General features: G+C 34.8%; 1 protein-coding gene across 1 annotated transcript; it reads left to right on the top strand.

Moving 5' to 3' along the window:
• Positions 1 to 506: 506 nt before the first annotated feature.
• LOC129280640 (meiotic recombination protein SPO11-like) lies at positions 507 to 16,672 on the top strand. Its single transcript, XM_064111985.1, has 13 exons — positions 507 to 561; positions 1,797 to 2,023; positions 2,568 to 2,681; positions 3,564 to 3,652; positions 5,877 to 5,943; positions 7,254 to 7,362; positions 8,539 to 8,625; positions 8,954 to 8,990; positions 10,209 to 10,318; positions 11,459 to 11,558; positions 12,135 to 12,172; positions 12,777 to 12,965; positions 14,571 to 16,672. Exons 2-13 carry the CDS (start codon positions 1,875 to 1,877, stop codon positions 14,688 to 14,690), a joined length of 1,209 nt encoding a protein of 402 aa, XP_063968055.1. The 5' UTR covers positions 507 to 561; positions 1,797 to 1,874; the 3' UTR covers positions 14,691 to 16,672.
• The last annotated feature ends 9,608 nt before the right edge of the window (positions 16,673 to 26,280 follow it).

Genomic DNA, 26,280 nt, shown 5'->3' with positions numbered 1-26,280 from the left:
TGCCTGTTTTAGTATAGGCAATGGGTTAACACTGATATAAATAAGGATATCCGGGGATTATTATTGTTATTATTTTTTAAAGTTTTCAGGGTTTGAAAATGTTAGGGCTAAATCGTTCCAGCCCCTTGTAACTTTTTCCCTGGCGGGGGCTGTACGGAAAGTATATGGGGTGTTTCAGAAAGAGTCGCGTTTAGTTAAAAACAAAATCAATCAATAAATAAACAATCAAGTGCAAGTCCCGAAAACGCCTTATTATTGGTTAATATAAAAAAAGTTTCTGCAATTGTCCCCTACATGCATAGGCGACCCTTTCTACGAAATGTTTTATATTCATTCATGTGGATAATCATGCAATGTATCAGTACTGAAAATAAATGATCCTCACATTACACGTCATGATCAAGACCCCTGAAACTGCATTTCCACAGTTTTGGTTTAGCGCCATCTACGATCAAAACATTATAAGTCAAATATTGATCGATTTTCGCGATATTATGCAATCGATCATGCAATCAGCTGATACTATCTTCTTGTTTTTGTTTTACTGACTCAATCGGGGAGGTGAGTGATTTACTAGAAATTACGCTGCTATAAGTGATAGTGCAGAAAATTTCCTTACGGTAAGGAGTTATACGTGTGATGTGATTGTAGGAATTAAGTGGCCCTAACTTTAATGTTAAGAAGAATTAATGTTAAACTTTTAGCGACTTGCCAGCATCGCGCATCTCGACTCGGCTTGCCCTGTCGGTCTTGCCCAGGCCAGGCTGAGTGCAAGTCTCACTGTAGTGGTATGTATGGGGCTTGGCCTGGGCTGGGCAGCCTCGCAGTCGCACCACCGTGTTCGGGTAGACCAAGCTTCAGAAAATCAGACCTCTCGGTTGTTTCGCTGAATGATCTAATAATAATAATAATAATAATAATAATAATAATAATAATAATTAGACTTATATCGCGCCAAATCCACTCTGTAGAGTGCTCAAGGATGAATAAGAGATTGGTCGACCATGGGTAGAAAAATGTCAGTTAAAAAATTAAACAAAATAAAAATAAAAAAACAATAATTCTTTTCGTTTGACTGAAACTGTGAAACTGAAAGTGAAAGTGAAACATCACTCAGTCTCAGACTCTGTCAGAGATGGCATCTTCTGTTCCTTTCTGCAATTTTGGAACTGTTGATGTTAACAGTTATGTTCAAGCCATCAGGGCCAGGGGTATAGGCCCTAATTTGCAGTGTTACCCCTGTCATTTCATCAGTATTTTATTTAATTTTAAAAATATGTTCTAGGCCTAGGCCTACTAAAAAAAGTTACAGGTTTTATGAATTGTTTTTTCTTTCTCAATACAAACGGATTGGGAATTGTCTTGGAGTGTGCTTTTTAATTCAAAGCTTGTTTGTAGACCCCATCTACATGTAAGTTAGATCTAGTACTATTTTTTGTATAGAATTTAGACTTTGTAGATCTAGGCTTAACTTTATATCTATAAATGTTTGATCTAAATGAAATTATTGTTGGATCTATTTAAGTTACAATTTTTAGAATTAATTTAGATCTAGAGGTCGCAAAAAAGGTTATGAAGAATTTCTCTCGGCCTACTGATTTTTTTCCACTTTCACAGGAATTGAAAACTTGGATGACTTACCCTTACCCGGTACGGACTTTAACTTTTTTTCCATGGTCTTTGCAAATTATTCAAATTCAACCAGATTTTGTGAATTTGGCATCACAAGGCATTCGCATTTAACTCAAGTTTGACTTTGATCTCAACTTGGCATCTATCTGAATTTTACTTTTTAGCTCAAAAAGGTTAAAAAGTGATTTGTTGAAAGACACAGGAGGGGTTGGTACTCAAGACAGGATTAGCATCAGCGGAGTATGACTGATGAAGCTGAATTCTGGACACAAATTGATAATTTGACTGAAGATCTGAAGAAAGAAGACAGAGCTCGCAAACTGAGAGAACAATTTTGCCAAACGATAGACCAAGAAGCTGTGAAATATGTGAGAACAAAATGCATTGGGAGGTAAAGATCAATTACATTAGAGTATTTTTTTTCAAATCTTATGTTTTTTTTATTTTTATAAATAGTTGAATTTTTCTTTAAGCCCCTAATATTTTTTCAAAATAGAAATGAACAAGTTTCTATTTTTCCATTCAAACAGTTTCAGCTTGCATATTTATTTTTAACTTATCTGAAGGATTTACATGAATTAATAAAAAAAAACATTTGCCATTTTCTAATGGAAAATAGAAGTACATATTAATCTCAAAAACTATTTTGATTTGGTTGTCACTCAGTCAACAATTGAAAAACAAAAGATTGTGAATTGGGTCTGTAGGTGTATATGTATTTAGGAACTATTTTTTTTTCTTTGGTGGGGGGAGGGGGATGATGAAATTCTAAGTTGATTAATAACTAAAATAATTTTCATCTTTAAAGAATCCTGTTGAACGTGAGACTAAAAATAACAATCCCATTTCTTTTTGTTACTTTCAATATGATTGTGACTGATTGTTTTTATTGACCTTTTATTATTGATCTTTAACTTCATGTTGTCCTTTGACAGTCAAGATGTATTGCACCGGATAGAAGCTGTTGTAGAAAACATAGTGACTTGCATTGCCAGAGGAGAAGCACCATATCTTAGCTACTGCAGGAGAAACAGTTGGGATAGTGTTAGGTTGGTATTTACCTCATCATTAGTGATCTCTCAGGTTCAGTGACTCAACACGTAGTACTGCAATCGTGTCCAAATTGCTTGAACGCTTCATATAATTTTGCTCCACTTTCTGCGATCAATTTGTTTAGAAAGCATTTTTATCTAATTTAAGGTCTCCATTGCTGTCTGAGTAGTTGTTTGATCATTCGTCATGTAGCTCTATTGACAAAAATTATATTCTCTGTATTTAGTCTTCTGAACATTATTGTAGAATGCAAACATGATTTTTTTTAGATATATATGAATGAAACCACTTTTATATAAAATCCTTTTAAGTATTAAAAAAATCATGGTACATTGTGTTCATATCTAAATAAGATAGAGCTCTACAAAGTAAAGGACCAATTCAAAGCCGTTCCTACTTTTTTTTTTAATCCATCCCTATTGAGTTGCTAATCACATGAAGGTAATATGTTCAAAATGATAAGACATTTGTCATGGATTATCTCTCTCCCTCTCTTTCAATCTACATTACATCTTGTATGCCTTTCTTCCACTTTCTTTCCTTTCCGTGTATTAATTCCTTCAATTCCTTGCTCATTTGCTGCCCATCAAACCCATATTTCCTACCAGCCGTTTGCTTAATTCTTTAGGTTTAATAACTCCTGCCTTTTATCTCAATTTCTTTATCTTTTCCTCACTTTCTTCCATGATTACACCCTTTTTCTTTCATTCTACCATTTGCATTTGACCTCTTCATTCCCTATTCCACTACCCCCTCTCTTCCACATTGACCCTTCTTTCTTGCCTCTGCCCTGTCTCCCATTTTCTCTCCTTTTCTCTCCCCCACCCCTTCTCTCTCTTGCTCTCCCTTTCCTTGTCCTTCTTTCTCATCTCTTACAGTTTCAGAGAAGATGTCGGACTGGAGATGAAGAATGATGGAAAGATGACTGAAGTGAGATTTGATGTACCTACTTCCACAAATAAATTTGGTAAGTTTCAATCAAAGCAATAATCATATTGATAATAACAGCATTTAAAGGAATACACTGTCAAATTCACATTTATCTAACTATGGTTGAGTGTGACAGACATTGAATGAATGCCAAAAAAACTGCGGTGCAGCAAGATTTAAAACACATGGATGTAATAGTCATTAAACATATTTAAAGTAAAGCAGTGAATGAAACCATTGCAATTTGTACATGTAGTAAGCACTTGTTCAGGGACTCGATTTTAAGGCGCGCGAGAGCGATCGCGCGCTACATGCGCGCCTTAATCCATTTTAGGTAGCGCGATTAATAGCGCGCCTCGCGATCGCTGAGCTGCGCGGAAATCTGAATGTCGCCCCCGGAATTACTGCCGAGTGATAACATCTCAACGGCCCACTAGCGCCATATGCTCGAGCTCCGCTTGCCATTTAAAAATCATCCAAAATCCACACTCAAAATCATGAATAAGCCTTGAAAATAGCGAGGAGCGCAGTTTCAAATTTTGCGTCTTTTTTTCTGTACCACGTATTTCCATACACATGGTACCAGGTATGGAAAAAAAATCAACGCAACGGTCGGGAAACAGTTGCATGTAAAGGGGTCCATTATGACTACCACCATGTGCAATTTCGAATGCACATGTTTCCCCTACATATATCACAATTCTGTGATAAAAGAGGAAATAAATACCAGAGTCTAGTAACCTAGCGTTGGTGAGTTGTCATTCGGTTTTGCTTTTCAAAACGGCCTATTAACATCCAAAATGAGTTACCTTATTGATTAATTATAACAAAAAAATCATTTGTTTTCTTTTTCTCGGGGATGAGGTAAATATCAGACAATAAATCATCAAACAAAGCTCCATCTATTTTACAAGGCCGGCGGCAGGCTCGCGCACGCATTGGCGTTTGTTCTAGCTAGCCAGTCGGAGCTCTGTCTCTCTGCCAGAGCTCTTGGGGACAATTCGCTCAGTAAAGGCCTCAAGGATGGTGATTTTCTGTTTCAGACAGAGTTTACATTTCAGGTATATTATTCAAAACTGCCAATAAAGTTTGATGATTTCTTCATTGTCATGTATATTTAAGTTCTTAATGAATACATTCTCACAAAATTTAGACTCCCCCAGAGAGAAATGCAATTTTCATGGAGATCTGCGTTTTCAAAGAACTTCAGGAAAAGTTAGGGTATGTCACTCATCCTACGAACGAGGTTATGTGGGCCTTTATTACATGTACATGGCCGAGTACAGGGTATTGTACTGGAATAGACGGAGTAGAAATTAGATATTGAATTCATTTATATCCAAGTCCAACTCACAGTCACACACACACGCACACACACCCACATCCAAGATTCTAAGCATGAAAAAATTACTTTAAAAATCGTACAATATCAAACAAAAAGTAATATAATCCATTAATAAGTGAACAGGTATTCCTCAAAATACAAAAAGAGCATTTAAAAATAGCCCCCAAAATGCAAAAAGTAGCCCCCGAAATTTGACAAAAAATTTAAAATGGAGCCCCCGAAAAAAAAAAATTGTCAGTGACTTAACTTTTAGCCAAAGTCAAAACCTCACTCAAACAGGTTTTATAACACACAATCTCATTACAATACATTGTAAAACAATTATATTTCAAGAATTACAATAACATGTTCAATGAGGTACAGCATAAATATTGCATATTCGATTGTTTCCTTCCTTTGGTTGTTGATTGTAACTTGGTTCATATATTTCCTCCATCCGTGTTGTTAATCAAAACGCTCCCCTTGTATGTTGAATGAGAGCTTTTTGCAGTGCTCCTCTACCGCTCTCCTTAAAAGTTCTAGGAGAGCTTTTTATTGCTCCCCTCATAATTATTAAACTGAGTCCCTGCTTGTTAATATGTATTTTTGTCATTTTGAAATGGATGTTTATTGACCAGCTTTTCATTTCTCTTGAAGCAGATTAGAGAAAGATTGATTAATACTGGGATATAGAAGCGCATGTGAAAAAAAGCTCATCTTTGAGCCATTGAGAGTGTTCCCCAAGTTTCCTCATGCTCATTTAACAAAATATGTCTCATATCTCTGAGCATTTAAAATCTTGCTCCTTTGCGTTATAAATGTGGAAGAATGAGAAGTTTAAAAAAAAAATTAATTAATTTGATTAACATTCTTGTAAAAGTGATTGCCAGTAAGAAGTTATTTTCTATTATTATTTAGGCCTATTTCCTTATTTTAGCTCTCATGTTGAAAGTCCTTGCCTTGTGCTACAGGCTTGTACAGACCGATACATATTCAACAAAGAGGTAAGTTTTCAGTTGGTGCATTTCATAAAACATCCCACAGTATATGTAAGAAAAGCAGTAAATTAACTAATTTAAAGGTTTTTGTCTCACCTGCATAGCAGAGTGAGACTATAGGCGCCGCTTTTCCGACGGCGACGGCGGCGGCGACGGCGACGGCGGCGGCGGCGTCAACACCAAATCTTAACCTGAGGTTAAGTTTTTGAAATGACAGCATAACTTAGAAAGTATATAGACCTAGTTCATGAAACTTGGCCATAAGGTTAATCAAGTATTACTGAACATCCTGCCTGAGTTTCATGTCACATGACCAAGGTCAAAGGTCATTTAGGGTCAATAAACTTAGACCATGTTGGGGGAATCAACATCAAAATCTTAACCTAAGGTTAAGTTTTTGAAATGTCATCATAACTTAGAAAATATATGGACCTAGTTCATGAAACTTATACATAAGGTTAATCAAGTATCACTGAACATCCTGCATGAGTTTCACATCACATGACCAAGGTCAAAGGTCATTTAGGGTCAATGAACTTTGGCCGAATTGGGGGTATCTGTTGAATTACCATCATAACTTTGAAAGTTTATGGATCTGATTCATGAAACTTGCACATAATAGTAATCAAGTATTACTGAACATCCTGTGCGAGTTTCAGGTCACATGATCAAGGTCAAAGGTCATGTAAGGTCAAAGAACTTTGGCCACGTTGGGGGTATTTGTTGAATTGCCATCATATCTCTATAAGTGTATTGGTCTAGTTCATAAAACGTGGAAATAAGAGTAACCAAGTATCACTGAACATCTTGTGCGAGTTATAGTAGTTTTCAAAATCAGCACTGCTGCTATATTGAATCGCGTGATGCAGGTGAGACGGCCAGAGGCATTCCACTTGTTTTAAATATAACTGTATGTCAAAAGTTATTTTTCATGTATTTTAAATAGTTTTTAATTGAAAATGAAATGTGTGCATTCCTGTACCTTTTCGTCACTCTCATCAAAATTTATTCGCAACAAGGCAGGCAAGTGTTGCAGTCGACTCAATATTTGTTTCTTGTCTACCAGCATTCAAACAACCTATTAATAGGAAGAACAGTAATGTTGTATCAGCATTGCTGAATTCGGCTAGCCTATTTGATTTCTATGTATTTACAACTCATTTTTGTGTATGTTCTTCATTGTATTGCTTTTTATCTGTTCAAAAACACAAACAAACAAGCATTTAAGCAGTCTGTAGCAAATATTTGATGCAGTAAATACATTTTAAACACACACTATCTCTCATTCATCCAAACTGTGTTTTCTCTGTATGCAGAGACCTGTACTACAGCGATGTTCAGTCATTCGGCAGTCAGTCAATTGTTGACGACATCGTTGATAATCTATGTTGTCTGTTGCAAGTTCCGAGACGATGCCTTCATATTGTAAGCTTATCTCTTTTAAATTTTCATCTAAACCAAGTTTAAATTATTAGTCTTTCCTACCAAACTTGACCTTGTTCATACATGTAGCTTTATCACTGTGTCAAGCAGTTTTAGAATACCTCATTAAAACTGGCATTTTCAGTGAAAAATTTGTTAATGCTATAGGGTTAGGGTAAGGATTAGGGTTAGTCACACCATAATAGTAATAATAATCCGCTTTTATATAGCGCTTAATACATTGGAACGATGTGTCTAAGTGCTTTACAGATATATTATTACCCTGGTCATCGGATTCAATCAGTCATTCCCGCACACAATGTGTGCACATCCTCTACTCCCTGGGGAGTATTCCAGTCAGTCGCCGGTGAGGCGCACACAGTACTGGACAAGCTACAAAGACTTTCACATCCTACCGGGTACCCATTTAGCACCTGGGTCGAGAGTGGCAAAGTGTGGATTAACGCCTTGCCAAAGGACGCCAGACTGTGGTGGGATTTGAACACACGACCCTCTGTTTACAAGGCGAGAGTCAGAACCACTACACCACGGCTCCACACCAATGAAATCTACTCCAAACCAACCAATGATATGCCATTCAAAATAAAACGGTAGCTTTGATTGATCAGGGGTCTGCTTTCTTGATGTGACTGTACAGTTAATCATTGCATGAGTTGATTAAAAAAAGCAACAAAAATAAACAACAGCTGAAGGATATTACAACGATGGATAGGCCTACAGTTGAACACAATTGCATTTTACTGGCAATATTGGTTTATGTACAAGAGTGGGCTCTTCCAAAGTGTTTTTAATCTGGTGGGATCATGGGACGTATTACGCTTGGAACAAAAAAATATAAAGCCACTTCTCCATTATTATTGGATCTTTCTCTGTTTACCCTTTTTTTTTTGTTATACTGATGATAAGATTTAAAAAATCCTGTTTTTGTGTTGTTTGTGTTATTTTTCTGTATATTCAATCATTTTAATTTTTATTTATTTATTTATTTTTATTCATTTATTTTTGCATTTATTTATTTATTAATTTATATTATTATTTTTTTATATTTAAAAAAAAAATTGGGGGGGGGGGGGGGGGGGAGGGGGTTAAAATTGAAAGATGAAGAGTATATCCCCCCAGAACATTTATGCTTATTCTACATTTATGTTTTGTGGACAGCTGGCTACCTCTAAAGGATTGGTCTATGGGGACCTACGCTTTACTGATGTTTCTGGATCCTACATTGATTGCAGCAGGAATAGAACAGTGAGTATGGGTAACAAGTAATAGAATTGGTCTCCTGATGAATTCTTTCCTAGATGACGTAGGTGGAAGAATCAGGATAGGAAGGAAGTAAAATGTAAAAGAAAAAGAAAGAAAACAACTAAAAATCCGTAATCAACATTCTCCCAAATTAAATAGTGATAAGTTGAAAAGGAATGCATTCTCACTGCTTTTCTGATGCTTTCTCATAGATATGCCACTGATGCGATACGATTTACACTGAACAGGAAATTCCAGGCTGAAAATGTGTGTCGTAAAGATTGTCATTTTAACAAACCCTCTGTGCAATTGCATTTCTTTTTTATAACAGGGAACACAAGTGCCAAATCACGTTGTAGGAGTGACAAGTATCCTTTGAGTTTGAGTAAGAAAATGTTATTGATATTTCTATTTACAGGTACATGTAAATAATGAAAGCACCGATTTGTTGAAAGAATTTTGTGTATAAAAAATTATCTCCAAATTTCATCTTAGGAAAGACAATGGGGCTGTGGGATAACTCTGTAATGCCTATATTGCGGGATTCCTTCCAAAAGTTTTTTGCTGCGTCTTTTGTTTTTACAACCCAATTGCTTTGTGTATGATTATATGACACCTGCAGCAGGAAATACATATCTTTGATTTGTGTTTAATATTGGCCTAAAGCAAAGACTAATTACAGGCAGTGTGTGTTCATATCTTATGAAGATAATGATCAACATGTGCTGAAAGTGTCTTTGATATGATACGATATCATTGTCCTTCCGTATGTTACACGTGGCCTCCTCGTTGGCTAAAGTCCAAGGTTAAATCCTCTTCTGTGTTGGTGTTGTTTTTAGCTTATATAGCGCATCTCATTCAGCAGTGAATATCTGCGCCATTATGTGATATAATGTGTATGCATACATGTATATGTGTATCCTTTAATACAGAGATGTATCAATCAGTTATGATTATTTGTGTTTATTCATGTCTTAGGGCTTTCCTTTAAACTTCTCTGTAAAAAAAATGAGAAAGAGCAATGTTCGTTTGATTAAACCTTGGCCTCGTCACCTCATTTATTCTTTCAAGCATATATGAAATATATCGAAATTTTTTACAATAGAACTTCTTATTCTTAAAGAAAGCATTCAGTTTATGCTATTGTCATATTTTTGACAGCAAAATTAAGCTCTGTAAACAATCCAAGAAAAATGACTTCATATCTCATGCAGATAACTTGTAAGAATGATCAGAAAGAATACAAAGCAATTATCTCTTTTTCTTGTCAATGTCCACTGGAAACCATGAAATTCGTTGAGATTGTTGCCTATCGTAGACGCATAGTAATAGTTTCCAAGATTTCTTCTTTGATATCAGTGTGAATTATTCACATGAATTTTCAACTAATTGAATATTACATTTGAATCTGAAAATTCACTCTTCTCATATCAATTTCCGAAAGTAAAGGTTAAGTATCGCATTGTTATCCATTTCTGTTTTCTCTTTATATAAGTTGACATGAATTGCATGCAAAAAAAAAAAGAATTCCATGAGTTTAATTCGATATTATCAATTAGTTTTCCCTGACCTAGATCCTATTACAGACATCCAAAGTCGTGCTAGGTTTGTGTTGATTATTGAGAAAGATGCTACCTTTCAGAAGATAATTGATGATGGTCTGGTGGACAGGATACCTAACTGCATCATCATTACTGTAAGTTCAATCAGACCCATAGAGGTACACTCTCTTCAGGTACCTTGTCAAAAGTCTGTGCCACGTCTTTTAGCAGGAATCCCGATATTAATGCACTGAGTGTCTTTTTACAGCACCTTCCCCTACATTCCCCCATCGTTTTGTTTAAAGTGTGAGAAGTGGAAATGAAATGCCGCTTGTGAGATTCTTGCGCGAAAGCATGCAAAAGACATGGCCCTGACAGTTAACAAGGAACCGCTGAAGAGATAATTTTGCAGTTCTACTTTATCCTGTATGCTGTTCATTTGATTAGCAAAAGAACTGAAAAATGTACTGATAATTGTATCTTTTTAGTGTGTTACGTTGTTCTGACCTTGCTGAAATGTACTTATCATTACACCCTAAAAAAGGAATGGAAATAGTGAAATCACTTACATGCAACTTTTAAAAATTATTCAATTACCTTATTTTCAAGCAATGTAAGAGGATGGATAAAGATAATTGTCACCAATTTAATTATTTATTAGAACATATTTATTCAGACCTGTACAAAAGATCAGCATAAAACTGTTTTTCATCAATGACCTGATACAAACATAAAGAACAACATAAATCATCATATCATACATGAAAATAAAGTAAAAATCTATTAAAGTCAAAGATAACAATGCTTGGTAACATACATGTAAATAAACAAATATTTTTACTTAGATGATAATATGAATCAAACTGAAATATTTAACTTATCAAAAGGGAACAGTTACTGTACTAATTATAAAACTACCAATTGTATAATTTATTCACTGATAAAAAACACTGAAATGATATCAATGAATTAATTATGGCATTATAGAAAATCGAGTGAAAAATGACAATCATTTATAAATGTATGTCTAAAACTATAAGTCGAGCCAATGACATAACAATCAGTAATAAATGTATGTCTCAAACTACAAACTACAGACTACTACTAGTCAATGATTTGGATGGTCAAGAAATACTTTCTTCTTCTTTGAGGCATAGAAATAACATGTCTGATCACTGCTAAAATATTACGAATGTCTCCATGACTTGACATTCATTTTGTTTGTTAGTGTTTAGAGAGAGGGGATATATATAGACAAAAGATATTCTCACATTCCTATTGTTGTTCTTGGGCAGGGTAAAGGATTCCCAGATATCAACACGAGAATGCTGGTTCGTACACTGTGGGACACCTTGCATATACCTGTATTTGCTCTTGTAGATGCTGATCCACATGGTAAGATATGCTTTAACGCTAGATGGGAATGACATTGATTATATGGGTACCGGTAGGAAGTAATTCCTTAAAAAGCTGTGTGCGCTATGAACGCCTAGCTTAGCCGGGTAATATAGGAGCGCCTTGAGCACCTAACAAGGTGGATATGTGCGCAATATAAATACCCTATATTATTATTATTATTATTATATGAACATCAGAATGACACAAAAATATGACAGTTTATTTCGAGTAAGACAGGAAAAAATAAATTTGTGCATGTCCAATGAGGATTTTGACTAGGTTCTCATCCATTTCATGTATTTCTGGGTGGAATTCCAGGAGATGAATTACCCCACATAATGAAACACATAACTAATGCTGTTATTTAAAAGGAATTTGTGGAAACCTCATGTAGAACACTTAACATTTAGATATGTGTTGTGATAAATTTGACTATTAGATAGATAACTATCTAGATATCTTATTGATTATATTGTTTGAATTTATATAAAAAGCATTCATTCATTTCTGTTATTAATAAATAAATAAATCAATTAATAAATTATCTCCATACCCCCCTCTCTATCTTTTCAGGGCTAGCGATCCTCTTTGTATACAAGTTTGGATCAAGGGTAAGTGTTCATTATACCATTATCAATTCATTATTTGTACAAAATATTTGAAGCCCTGCTAAAGAAACTTTCAACCAATTCTTTTTTCCCTGTAATCCTTTAGCCTGTTGGATACTGAATGATTTTGCTATAACACATGTTTTCCATAGAATCCAGCTTGCTTAGTTAAGATTTGGTTCTCATTTGCTACCAGATCTCATAAAGTCTTATTAAGCTTTATGAAGTCACACTAGAACCTAGTAGAAAGCTAAGATTTTTCTAGTAAGCTCTGTGGATTACATACATGTATACATGGATTGTAATGTCAATATGTCACTTAAATAAATATTTGAAGTGTCTATAAATGAAATTCTGAAAAATGAATGACATTACCAAACTTAATTTCAATGATGAAAGCAAAAAGAAAAAGATGGTGAGACAGAATCAAAACTTCCAAGAAGAGGAGAGTGTTTAGTTCTTTTTTTTTAAAGCAATTAAAACTAAAGTGTGCCTCTATATCTTCTATATAGTCTCTAAGCTATGAATCGCACAGCCTAACAGTTCCATCTATTCGTTGGCTCGGTGTATTATCATCAGATTCACTATGTCCAATTATTCTTGACAGTCTTTAAGCTATGAATCTCACAGCCTAACAGTCCCATCCATACGATGGCTTGGTGTATTGCCATCAGATGTGAAAGGATTGAGGATCCCAGAGGAAGCACTCGTACCACTCTCTCCGTCAGATCTGAGGAAAGCTTCCCATCTCATGAGAAGACCGTTCTATAAAGAGCTCCCTCATTGGATGTCAGAGGTTAGTATTCAGGGCCCCGTCTTACGAAGGGTTACGATTGATCCAATCACCTCAAATCTATGGAAATCCATCAGTGTCATTTTTTTTCAATGGGGAATTTGTGCAATGTCTTTTGTAAACAAATTAGAGAAGCACCCTCACTTTTCAAGAAGGCAATTACAGTACATGTATGAATAAGCAGCATATCTAGAAAATATTTTGTAAGTGTGACTTAGTGTGGCACTTAAATTTCAGTTCGGTATGTTATATAATGCTTTATCGCATTGGTCGGATCATGCGCATGGTACACGCACTATCACATATCCATCAATAAGATTATGTGTTAAATATGATGATACACAAAAACCAATGCAATCAATCATAGAAATCAGCACCACAGCACTTTCGTCCTTTGGCAAGGCGTTTATCTTCATTGCCACTCTCCACCCAGGTGAAGTATTATGGGTACCCAGTAGGAAGGAATTCCTTGAATGCTCGAGTGTCTAATCAGGATAGCCTTGCTAAAGCTGGGTTAGTAGTATGCAGCGCTTAGAGACATTTGTATGAAGCACTATATAAATGTCACATATTATCATTATTAAATAATGTGCGCACGTTGGCGTGTAAGCATGGCTCTAAGTCAACTTAACACCTCCCATTCCATGTAACGGTTTAGATCTTGGGGTTGATTTTACGATTGTTCATACACAATAATCAATGCAATCAATCATAGAAACCAGCCACATTATCAATCGCTAAGCTATATGTTGCAGGGCCCTAGGCTCTGTTCATCGTAAATGGTATTGATTTTTACCTGATTGCTAAGAAAGCATGAAAGCAAGGAACCAGAGGACCGACAACTTATGGTCCTCTCCGAGGGACCTGGTAATGAGGATTCATAAGGCACCATAAGAAAAGTCTAAGCTGCATCATTCAGCCAGCATCTTATCTTTATATTATAATGACTCTGATCCTAATCAAATGATTGGCTCAAATCAATCACATGACCAGTCATTTATTGTACATTGTAGCTAACCGGCAAATATGCTAATGACTAATTCAATTCAGTGAATTCACAGTACGGTGCACCATCTATCGGTTAGCCGCAGACAGACCAATATCTAACTGTTGGGTTGAGATCATGCGCAGGTGAGGTGCAGCCAGCGCATGCCAGTGCATAGTACTGGTGTAAAGATGCTTAAAAAATGAAAACCATATGATAAGCGCAGGAAGAATTTACCGAAAACGGTCTAAAATTTCCCAAAGAAATCTGCAGCAAATTTCTCTCCTAGACCCTGGTAAACAGCACACTTTAATGCAAACTGGCCGAGCCGCGTTGGTCGGTGCATAATCGCATGCATATGCACTAGCATGCTCAGCAGATATGTTGACTTTTTCCCGTGAGGCATTGCGAATTTTGGTCTGTCCGCTGCAACCGATAGGTGGCGCACCGTATTGTGAATCCACTGAATCGACGACATGGTTTTTAGACGAGGATGCTTTATCAATTTACAAGGATCCATATCACTTTTTATCAAACATAATACAGATCATTGTGCTTTCGAATTAATAATTACATGCAATTGAAACAATTGAATTGAATTGAATCCATTCATATCTTTGTAGCTACAAGAAATGATGAGATCAGGATACAAGGCTGAGATCCAGAGCTTGACATCGATCTCAGAAACTTTCCTCACCGATGTCTACCTACCAACCAAATTAAGATGTGGAGGATGGATTTGAGAAGAGCATGACGTCGATCTCAGAAACTTTCCTCACCGATGTCTACCTACCAACCAAATTAAGATGTGGAGGATGGATTTAAGAAGAGCTTGACATCGATCTCAGAAACTTTCCTCACCGATGTCTACCTACCAACCAAATTAAGATGTGGAGGATGGATTTAAGAAAAGCTTGACATCAATCTCGGAAACTTTCCTCACCGATGTCTACCTACCAACCAAATTAAGATGTGGAGGATGGATTTGAAAAGAGCTGAGGAACTGATAAAATATGGTTTATTTTCTCAAATTGAATTGAAAAGGAATGTACTAACCAATGTACCTATATTGTAGTCTTGATTTGGTTTATAAATTATTTATTCATTATTTCTTGCCGTATCTGTGAGTGCTCTTTATGTTTGACTTTTAGTCGGCAGTTGTATGATTACCAGTATACAAAAAATGTGGAAAAGTATAGTTGAAGTGAAACTTTGAAGAATATTTAAAGGAGGAAAAAAGTTTGAATATAAGAGGGATGATAAGTGGCTAATTGATTATATGACCTCATGAATATAAAGTCAATGTATTATTGGCCTGGTTCCTAACTTTTAGAACCAGGCCAATAATACATTGACTTCAATGGGGCTAATTATGTATTCATGTCGTCATATCTCAGGCCCCCATGGACCGATTGTCACCAAATATTTAGCTGCACTATTAGCCATTGTAACAGGGGCAATGTATATGATAATACCCATATATATATCATTTATTTATCAACAAATTATTGATGTGTGATAAAAATAAACCAAGTAGGTTGCTTTTCCATAAATAGTAAATTTACCATGAAGTAATAGTGTTCTTTCTGAAAATTTCTGCTTTAAAGCGATTATGTCTACTTTCAGGCATTGAAATTATATAAGTAACTCCTTTCTCTTCTGAAAACAATTGTGTAAAGCCAGATGCAGACTACACAATCTGTTTATGAGCCGATAAATGGAAACGAATGTAATAGCGTTTACATTACAAGCTGTACAATCAATAGTGGTATATTAAAAGCTTTGCAATCAATAGTTGTATATTATTAAAAATTGCAGGCTATTGCCTCACATTAGTGAACGCTTCAAAGACTAAGGAGAAAACAAAGTTTGACATTTTTTAGTTCACTTGAGAATGCATATGAATACCGTGGAAGCTGGGTTAGACTTCAAGCAGTCCAGAAAAAATGGTGTCAAATAAACCCTGGAATCTTTTTTTTTTGTTTTGTTTCATCTACCAACTTTTATTTATATATTTTTTAGACCAAATTACTATTTTGGCTTATTACAAAAAACCTTGCCAGGCAACTTGTTGGTTTGAGGTGAAGGGTCACAATTAATACTTCATATGTAAATCCAATATTTGTGCATACTTCTTTATCATTATGTAAATATGGCAAAGATATGTACAGTAGTATATTGTAACTCCTTTGTAAATATATTTATTGGAGAATAATAGATATTTATCTTGTGAACAATATATATTGATACCAATGAACTTATCTAAAGAATCTAAAGAACTTATTTTTCTCGTGAGATTCCATTAAATGATACAATGCTATCAATGCATTATTATTTTTATATCAAAGCTTTATTCAATTACATGTACTTCACTTTAGTACAAATGTGAAAGCATTTCCTTTTATTGATAGAAATACCCATTTTTATGTTTTTCGATGAATCTGTACTGGAGATATTTTTGATATGGAGACATTTATATATAATAATTTAAATTTCCAGGCTTAAAAGGTCTATGTTTTTTTTTAATAGTTTGTTTTCAAAATGGTATGATTGAATTTCTTCATATTAATGAGTTTAATAAACTTCAAAGACTTATTATTGAGTTATTCATTTACTTTATAGATTATAAAGAGATAGATATATTGATATATTTTGTTTGCCGTTGTTTGATTATTGTGTAGTAAATGATTAGAATATTCAAATAAAGCTATGATTTGAAATGGATTTGCATTAATTCATTGTACTGATTTTCTAAAGTGTACTGTAAAAAGGTTGCATTCCTTATGCTAAATAATTAATAAATGTAATTTTGGCCCTGATAGCATAAAGCAAAGAGAGGTGAAAGGTAAAGTAAAAAAATTGCAAAAATTACAAAGGGATATGAGAAAAGTATCGGAAAGTTTGTCCACTGTAAAAACAAAGAAAAACAATATTTACGATGATGACAATATTATGTAGATGTGTACTCTATTCTGAGGTTCACAGTTACCATACAGTGAAGCAATTATACATTACATACATTACCATATTTAACTAACATCACTTTACGAAAAGAGACAATGGATCCATACTTTGTACAAATACTAATGTACATGATTGCATGCTGTGTATGGTACATGTATAATACATTATGGTCTGATATTATGTGTATTTGATAGTGTGTATAAATATACACTAAAACAATGGATCCAACCATGTGACCTGATTGAGTGCGCAACAGGTGCTACCTCAAGTTAGATTTCAGACAAGTGGTAAACATGTCCTCATTACAAAAGCTTTCTGTTGAAATACAACCACTCATGGCATTCTCAAAGAGCAGAGGTGGTGGAGAATTGTCTGACATTTCGTCTGGTATTTTGATAACACTCGACTATTGGTGCAATGCAAATAAAGAATTGGGAGATTACCATTCAGCTTGTAGGCAGAATGATGACTGCCATTTACCTACCAGACATGATTTGCTCAGAATGGAAAATCAATTCCATTACTTCATCAATTAAGCTGCAAAATTTCTTCTGAAAAGCTGGCAAGGATCTGTTATTACACTGGTAAACTTCGTAAGTAAATGTTTTTTTATTATTTTTTTTTATTTTGTTTCTTCGCAAATTTGAATGAAATATGCAGTCAAAAGTGGCTCTAAGCTGAAGTAAAGAATATTATGTTACTGGCAGTGAGAATCTAAATTATCATTTTTCTACGATCAGTGAATATTATTGAACAGCTAAAATATTCCAGAATGAGCAGTTGAAAATAGAGGCACTGCTCTTAAAAAAAAAAAATCACTTTTCAACTGATTTGTTTGTATGGTCTTCCATTATGAATAAAAAAAAAAAAACACTAAAAAAATCCTTTTCTGCTGGTACACGAGTTTGGTGAACACACTGTATGGTTAATTATTATTTTAATTTATGCGATAAAGGATAGGGACGTTGGTATGATATAAAGGGGTTGTGGAATTTGTATCACATGAATAGACATGCATTTTGTATAATTCTAGTATACACCCTGTCAAACTACATTTTACACATTAGGAAGTCATTCAATTTGAATTGTATCATAAGCAATGGATACAAGATTTCTATCATACAATTATATGAGATTCAGATTACTTCACTGAGGGGAGTAGGGGTGTAAAATAAAGAGATGCTTAATATATACAATTGAAGGTATAAGACGGTAGTCGCAGCAAACAATTATTTCATGAGTCTTTTAAATCAACATTGTCAAAGTATTATCATACATCTAGATCTGGTAAATCAATATAAACTTATCTTTGTAAAATCATGAAATCTTAGCTCGAAATTGATAATTCTGATGATCACTAACACAGAAAAGCATATGTGGGACAGTGCATTAATATTGCTTTGAAAAATACTTGACGTTTGATGGAATTCTATGCTTTATTTTGCTAATTTCTCAGCAATTACACATTTTCTTCCAGAACTATTTGGCACATTTTTTTTAAATTTATACATACACTGTACAAACACTTTGGTGGTAATTTCATTGGATTCTGTTCGGACTCATTTTGAGATCGTTACCACAACTGGTATTTATCTTTAACTGCAACTTTCTTTCACATGGTTCACCATAAATATATATGTGTATATAGCAAGTCCTGTAATTATAATAAAAAATACCACTTCCAGACATCAAAATCATGTGAATGCCTGCATATGGTGCCATTGTAAACTATTGACACAAACTGCTTAGATACATAATCCTATTTGGGCCCTGGTGGGTGTTTCATAAAGCTGTTCGTAAGTTAAGAGCAACTTTAAGAACGACTGGTGATCCTTTCTTGTGGTAAATGGTGTATTCATCGGCAATGGTTAAGCACGGAAGAAAGGTTCACCAGTAAGTCGCTCTTAACTTACGAACAGCTTTATGAAACGGCCCCCAGTTATATAAACATGCTGCTCAGGGTGCAAAATGCACATTTAGATAATAGCTGAATGAGTATTTACGTTAGGCAAATCTTACAATATAAATGTCACCCCCTAAAAAAAATTATTTTTAATATTTTGAATCAATAGGGAATCAGAAAAATATACCAAGTATAATGCTAGAAGTTCATTAAAATTAAAAGATGTAAAATTAGAATTTCATATTTCAAAGTTTTGCTTCATCTATTGTCTCTTCCTATTCTCTTTCAGGTGATTAACTTCACCATCACCGCATTGCAGAGCTAGTGAGCCGACTGGAACCATTTGAGCATTGAATAACACAACAATCTCAATTGTGCAATAAAACTTACTCCAGTCCGATCTGATTCAAGATCAACTGATCTTGGATCACTCTTCCTGTTCAGTATATCGTTGGTTTTTATGTTCTCTAAAATACAAAATGCAAATGTACTCCACCAGAAGTACTGATCTCTTTATGTACTCCAGATCAACCTAATCATTTGTGACGAGTCAATGGCATTTTTGGTTTCCTAGGCTGGTGCTTAACTGGATTTCCTTGGAATTGGACACCTAGCGGTTACCTGGACAGGAGTAGTCTGATTGACTAAGGACGTAAAATCATATTGATCAAGAGAATGTGCAGTTATGAGAAATACTGACAGTGTGAGCACCCTTACCATGACATGTAACAGTTAATGTTCAAGAAGATACACTGTAAAAGAAGGTATCAAAACTGCTATTCCATATATCTTGCACGAAAAGCTTGTCTTTTCAATTTCGCATTTTGAATCGCTGCCCTAAGGAAATAATAGATTGAAGTCCCTTTTTGCAGTCATATAGCACATGACCATGGCAAGCATTAACCGTGATGTGCTCCAGAGACGGCTCTCTACCGATTCAAAATGCTCTGATGACTACGAGCCGTGCCGTACACCCCAAGCAAACACAACCTTCGTTCGCATCTCTGTTGTCATCCTACTGATTGCCATAACAACCCTAGTCATCAGCTGTTTGGTGCCGCGCAATGTCGAATTGGACGAACACAAACTCACGGCACGGGAGTACGAAGCCGCGCAGTTGCACTTCGCCCGACGCGCGCACATGATGGATGTTTTAATGGTCGTCGGGTTGGGTGTGTTGTGTGTAGCCTGTTTTCTGTTATCGGCAGCGCACATGTCAGCGTACTTGAGAGAAATGTACAGGGATCCTCGACGAACCGAGGTGCAGGGTCTCGCGTCAACAATGAACATCAATGGTCGTCATGGTTATGGTGGTTTGTGGGACAATTGATTTAGAGAAGATGGGAGTCATGAAATTTTCCATATGCCTTTTAGGAATGCAAAACGCCTTGTAACTCCTTGATTTATCACATCCTCAAATTGGGAAATTATCACATCCTCAAATTGGGAAATTATCAGAATGAAATGTATTCATTGCAGTCTGTAAGGGTTTCTTACAATATGATTTGAAAAAAAAATTGTATTTCTTCTGTATTAATTGTTGAGATTTTCACTGAAATATCCATAAATTAAATGTATGATATATACATGTAGTTTCTTCACAAAATATCCATCAATTTAATATATGAACAATAGTTTCTTCAGACTCCTTATGATTTAAATGGTTTTGAATACAGTACCATCTTATGCACACTACATGTAGAAGCTAATAAACAAGAAAAGGACAACATAATTAAAAGATTAAATGAACTATTTCATTTTTTTTATTGTGAAAACTCTACGTCTGATGTACATCACTACATATCTCCTTTAATAATTAGAATAATTTCTTTTGACTACATTTTGTCTCCAACACGAGACCCCGTCACGACAAAACTAAATAGAAAATCGTCTGCTTTTTCACTTGACCAAAATAAGGCAAGAAAGTCTTGATCACATGGAAAAGCTTAGGGGTCAAAGGTCATAATTACCTCATAATATCAACAGAATACTTGAAAAATTGTACAATTAGTATTCTCACTCTAATGCAGTAACTTTTACGATCACATCAAAATTCAGGAATCCCACTTAGAGTGGAAATCGTTCATAATTATGAAAATAATAATGAAATCCATAATGCACATGATGTTACAAGTTTCTTGTATGATATATTTACACACTGATTTCTGATAAATTATTGTTCTTGCAAAAAACATGAATAATAGTTTACATGTTAAATGATAGATATTACATTGTACATAAAGCAATATGGTTTACACTTATCGTAACAATCCATCATGGATATAATAATATTGTATAAATATGTATAAAAGTGAAAGCAAACTTTAACAAACATAAATGTCTATAGATGGTACAATGTACAACACAATATCTTATATAATGATACAAGATTTTATCATACAATAAATAGTTTTTGTACTGAAGGAAGTAGGGTTTTTGGTAAAGAAATTCACAGAGTACAACACCCATGTAGTATATGCCCTGAAAACAGATTGAAATAATAAACCAGAAAATATTATATAAATCAAAACATGCACTGGGTTGATACATTGACATGCATGATCTCTGTAACTGGTAAAATCTCTCATGAATTTGTACCAACTCAAAAACCATCTTTTCAACTGGATCTTACGGGTTTTTGAGACGACATTTCTTCATGCAGATATCTCAACACAATTTAAGATGGACAAAATGAAAAGAAAATGGAACTAAAGCCAACAAAACTTTGATTGACTATGATTTACATCGTAACTCATTTAACTTAATTAAGAAATTAAACAGGAAGTAATAATAAATTTATACCCGGTCAAGTATAAATATGAATTACTAACACTAGTGTGGAAAAACATAAATGTACACATGAATTGATATCTGTGCACATCACACATGTATGTACTAGGCACAGTAGAAAAAGAAACATAATTTCCATACCATATATACATAATAAAACAGTACATCCCTGTGTTTACATAGCATTATTAGAATTTGAAAATATGGAAGCACTATTATTCTGGTGGAGTTGACATTTATTGTAATATTTTGGTATACTGGTTATCTCTCTTCTCTTCTCCCTTTCACTTGCTTCTTGAGAAACCCCATACACAAACAAGTCTTTGTGCTCTTCAAAGAGTCAAATAATGAATAATAATGAAGAAGTAATATATTAGAATCAGTTATAAACATCTATAATGGGCAGTGCAAAGCAAAGAGATTTGGGGTTCAATTCATAATTACTTCATAATCAGAAAGGTTTTCGAACTCAAAGAGAATGCTACATCCGTGTTTGTGTCTGTGATTGAGTTTTTACAGACGTATATCAATTGGATATGATTATTTACGTCTGGGGCTAACCTTTAACATTACCATTCGAAAGGTGTGAACAGGGCTCAAACCCAGAACATCCCAGGCCCCCGTTGCAGAGGCGACGGAACATCAGGCTTGGACAAAGAAAGTGGAGGGGCACCTTTTGTCTGCCAAACAATAGGTGCCCCTCCACTTTCATTGTATGAGCATGACGTTCCACCGCCTCTGCATCCAATGGTAACTAGCATGGAATCCTTCATTCTGATTGGCTGTTGATCAGCGTTAAAATGGCAGATACCATTGGATGACTAATTTACCATAATAGCAACTTTTATGAAACAGGGCCCTGGTCTCCATACACAGAGCTTAGCTATTGATCGTAAAACAGATTTTCGCGTTTGATTGCACTGACCACCATGTACAGTAACCTCATTCATGAAAATCATCTTTATGATCAAACGCAAATCCTTGTGATACGGGGCCCAGATTGCTATAGCATTAAGTTTGTCATCATTGTCAATGTTGTCTTTCTCTATAAAACAGATAACATAGACGAATTAGGATTGAGTGTTGTTTCGTCTTATGGCGGCCATGACTGTGGGGCTTCCAGAATGCGTAACAAAAGAAATGTACATACTCGCATACATACACACACCTAACTCATTGCTAATTGGCTAATAGCCTAGTGGTAACCCCCCAGCTATGGCTGCCATAAGTTACATTGCTTGGAAGTGGGATTGGTCTATTCCATAGTCCAAGACAGAGACCACTGCTTCTTATCTATCAAAACGAAGGGTTTCATTGAAATGTTCAGACATCAATTTAGTCACTGCTGACAACTTTTATGAAACATCCCAAGCGCTTCTCGAACCAAACTAAAGGAAGGATTTCACTGGAATTTCAGAGCTAACATTGTTAATAGGCAGTGCTGACATCTTTGATCATATGGTAACAAGGTACATGTATCCAGCACTCATCTTATTAGAGTTATACACGTTACATATTAGCACAAACTCTTTCAAATTACTTTGTAATTATCAATCCTTCAGAAACCTTGGTTAACATAGTCTACAATTTTCTTTATTTCAGATGCCATGATTTTTTTTCTAAAAATAATTTTTAAAAGAGCAGATCTACAAAAACATGCAGGGAATATACTTTACAAAACAACCTTGCATGCAAAATAGACATTCAAATATGGTTAACTGAAAATGGAACAAAGAAAAAGTTAACTTTGATTGAGTTGGATTAGGTATTGATTGTGTGATCAAAGCATTCACTCCAAACAAATGACCCTGTACAGACTATACTGCCCAACTTTGGCAAAAGGAAGCAAGTGACACATCGGTCAAATTTGAGTTATTGTTGTTTCTGAAACACCCTTTGTCTGTTGCATGTTCAGGCAAAATTTGGGGGAGAAATTATCGTTCTATGAAAAGATATTGAAGAAAATATGCTGTTAAATTGCATTGCTGCCTATGACGAACACACATTGCTCATTTACAACAAATGATACTTTTGTAATCTGCTTCCTTCTGCCAAAGAACCGAAATTTATTTACCGAGGTTATACCGAGGTTGTTTTACCTGACTGCTAAGAAAGCATGAATGCCTGTGAGCAAGCAACCAGGGGACCAACGGCTTAAGGTCCTCTCCGAGGGACCTGGTAATGAGGATAAATGCCTTACCAAAGGGCACTAGCGCACCACTTGGGAATCGAACCCGGGTCACCGGAATCCGAAGCCCCCGCTCTACCGACTGAGCTATCGCGGCATAAAGTACAATGTATCTGTTATGAATCCCCATAAAAAGTTAAGTAATTGGATACAGGTTGAATTTCATAACTGATTGTAATACAATCATCATTTCAATCAATTATACAAATCTGCTATACCATCAATCACCAAGCCTGTGTAAATGGGTCCCAGTTTCTTGTCCGTGGAAGTTCCTAATTTGGCATTTATTTAAGAAATAGAGTATGTATGTACACTCATGAAAGACATGATACACGAAAATGATTTCACCAACACCATTTTTTTTTTACAAACACAGGAAGATATGGAAATTAAGCAATCAAAACATAACATGATTTTAAAGTGACTTCAAATGAAAAGAAAAAAATATGAAGTCCCATCACCAAAACGATGTTACCTGATGACTGTCTTGGCTTGAGATGAAAACGGCATGATCATCCACTCACAGAGTGTGTATATAATTCTGTATTTGACCGTGTTATATACATGTAGACGTACTTAAATATGTCCTGAATTCACACATGATTATTCCTCTGCTTTAAAGAGAGAGACATATCAAAGGTAGTTTCAAGTCTCGGACATTGCTCCTCAGTTTTAACTCATTATCAAGACTTCCAACTCCCAAGGTTTTGCATACTACATGAAGTCCGTCTCATTCATATAACAATATTTTATAAGAGAATTCCTTTGTTTAAATCAGGAAAGACAGGAATAAGATTTTGAAAATCACTAGCTATAAAGAACAAACATTCTTTCTTTACTTTCAACTAACCAATCAAACTATTTGTCTCTTAATGTATTTCAGGATAGAGTGCTTATATGAATCCACCAAATGATATCTGTAAGATTTTATGGAGATGTTAACACACTCAAAGGAAGAATCATCTAACATAGCTTGATTGATAACAACTAACATGAAAACACATACACAGGACTGGCCTACAATAAAACTCCATAGTACATCAAAAACATCAATATTTAACAGAAGTATCAGTACTGGTTTATATCAAGACACAAAATTTGATAAATTTTTCTCATGAATAAATGCTAGACTACAAAAAGTCTATTTCCTATGAAGAAATTTATTTGGTTAATCAAAGAGATGGATAAACAAATAGGAGTAAAACCGACTTACAGACAGAAATTGACCAAGGCAGTAAGGCAACCATGAATTGATTCCATTCTGTTTGTAGATGGCTAGTGAAATAGCTACATGTACATGCACATCTGAAGTGTAACTTACAGATATGACAACAATCATGTCAGACAGGTACTTTAAAAAAGGAGGAATGTTTAGTTTTGTGCTTAAACTCATTTTCTCTCGTAAAATTCATTTTGTGCATCTTAGGTGAATTGGAGTACTACTGCTCACATGCAGTTAGAATATACAGATTATTTTTCCTTGAACTGTAAAAATGCAGAGATGGAATCGAACAATCTTTTGGCTACAGATCGAGGTTCTAATCTTTATGATCAAAATGTTTCCAATACGTTTAACCTTTAACCAACATAATTTTTATTTTAAAAAGATTTAGGTACATGTACATGATAATCCAAGAATTAAACCTTATCCATTAATTCCTGTTGATTTATCCATCCCTTTCATTAACCAATAATCACTAGCCCCACACCTTTATATCAGAGGCCAATTACACAAAGCACTCAATTGATCAAATAATTGATTTTCATGATTGATTGTGCATCATGATCAATGCATTCAATTTAATGATCAGTGTTATGATCAATCTAAAGGATTTGTGAAACTAGCTCCCTGATTTTTACAGAGTTGCATTGAATTCAAATCAATTAGAACTTTGTATAAATTGATCTTACAATGTAAATGTAGAAGTGAGAGAAGGGGGTTACGCTTGTGATCAATCTTTAAAGTTGCCACTGATTTGAACCAAGGCAGGCCTGAGCCTTATTAACCTACTTAATAAAACTACTTTTTACTCAAATTAATGATATAATTATAAAATAAAATAATACTCATTTCATTTGAGATGAATGAAAATCAACTAAATTTCTGTCCAATTCATGCAATAATGATAAGTCATTTCCACACACTAGGTGCAATATCCCATGCAATTGAATTTACACTCGGAAACAACGGTGCAGGGTATTATGCTAGAAATTTAATGAGAGAACTGCTTAACATAAATATTCTAAAATTAATAATATGATCAAAATTTTTCTGTGTAATTACAAAATAGACCCAAATTAGTTTTTTTTTGTGAACAGGATAAAATGTGTCTGTCATTTGGACATACATTGTAAATCAAAGAAACATCATTTTTCTAGAATAGTTGATGATTATTCATGAATACAATTTGGCCAGGAAGAGGAATATCAATGAATATTTTTTTATGGTACCATACATTAATTATTTCCTTACATGTATATTAAAGAC

Source organism: Lytechinus pictus, chromosome 17 (genome assembly GCF_037042905.1).
Source record: "Lytechinus pictus isolate F3 Inbred chromosome 17, Lp3.0, whole genome shotgun sequence".
In the NCBI taxonomy this organism is placed as follows: Eukaryota; Metazoa; Echinodermata; class Echinoidea; order Temnopleuroida; family Toxopneustidae; genus Lytechinus; species Lytechinus pictus.
Note: the sequence above shows the minus strand (reverse complement) of the source record. Positions and strands in the feature narration are given on the sequence as shown.

What these genes read in the sequence shown, in the direction of transcription:
- LOC129280640 (XM_064111985.1), top strand. Translation starts at nt 1,875, where the DNA reads ATGACTGATGAAGCTGAATTCTGGACACAAATTGATAATTTGACTGAA. An exon ending in CGAGACGATGCCTTCATATT is followed by an intron (nt 7,363 to 8,538) that starts GTAAGCTTATCT and finishes TTTTGTGGACAG; the next exon opens with CTGGCTACCTCTAAAGGATT. An exon ending in TCCCTCATTGGATGTCAGAG is followed by an intron (nt 12,966 to 14,570) that starts GTTAGTATTCAG and finishes ATATCTTTGTAG; the next exon opens with CTACAAGAAATGATGAGATC.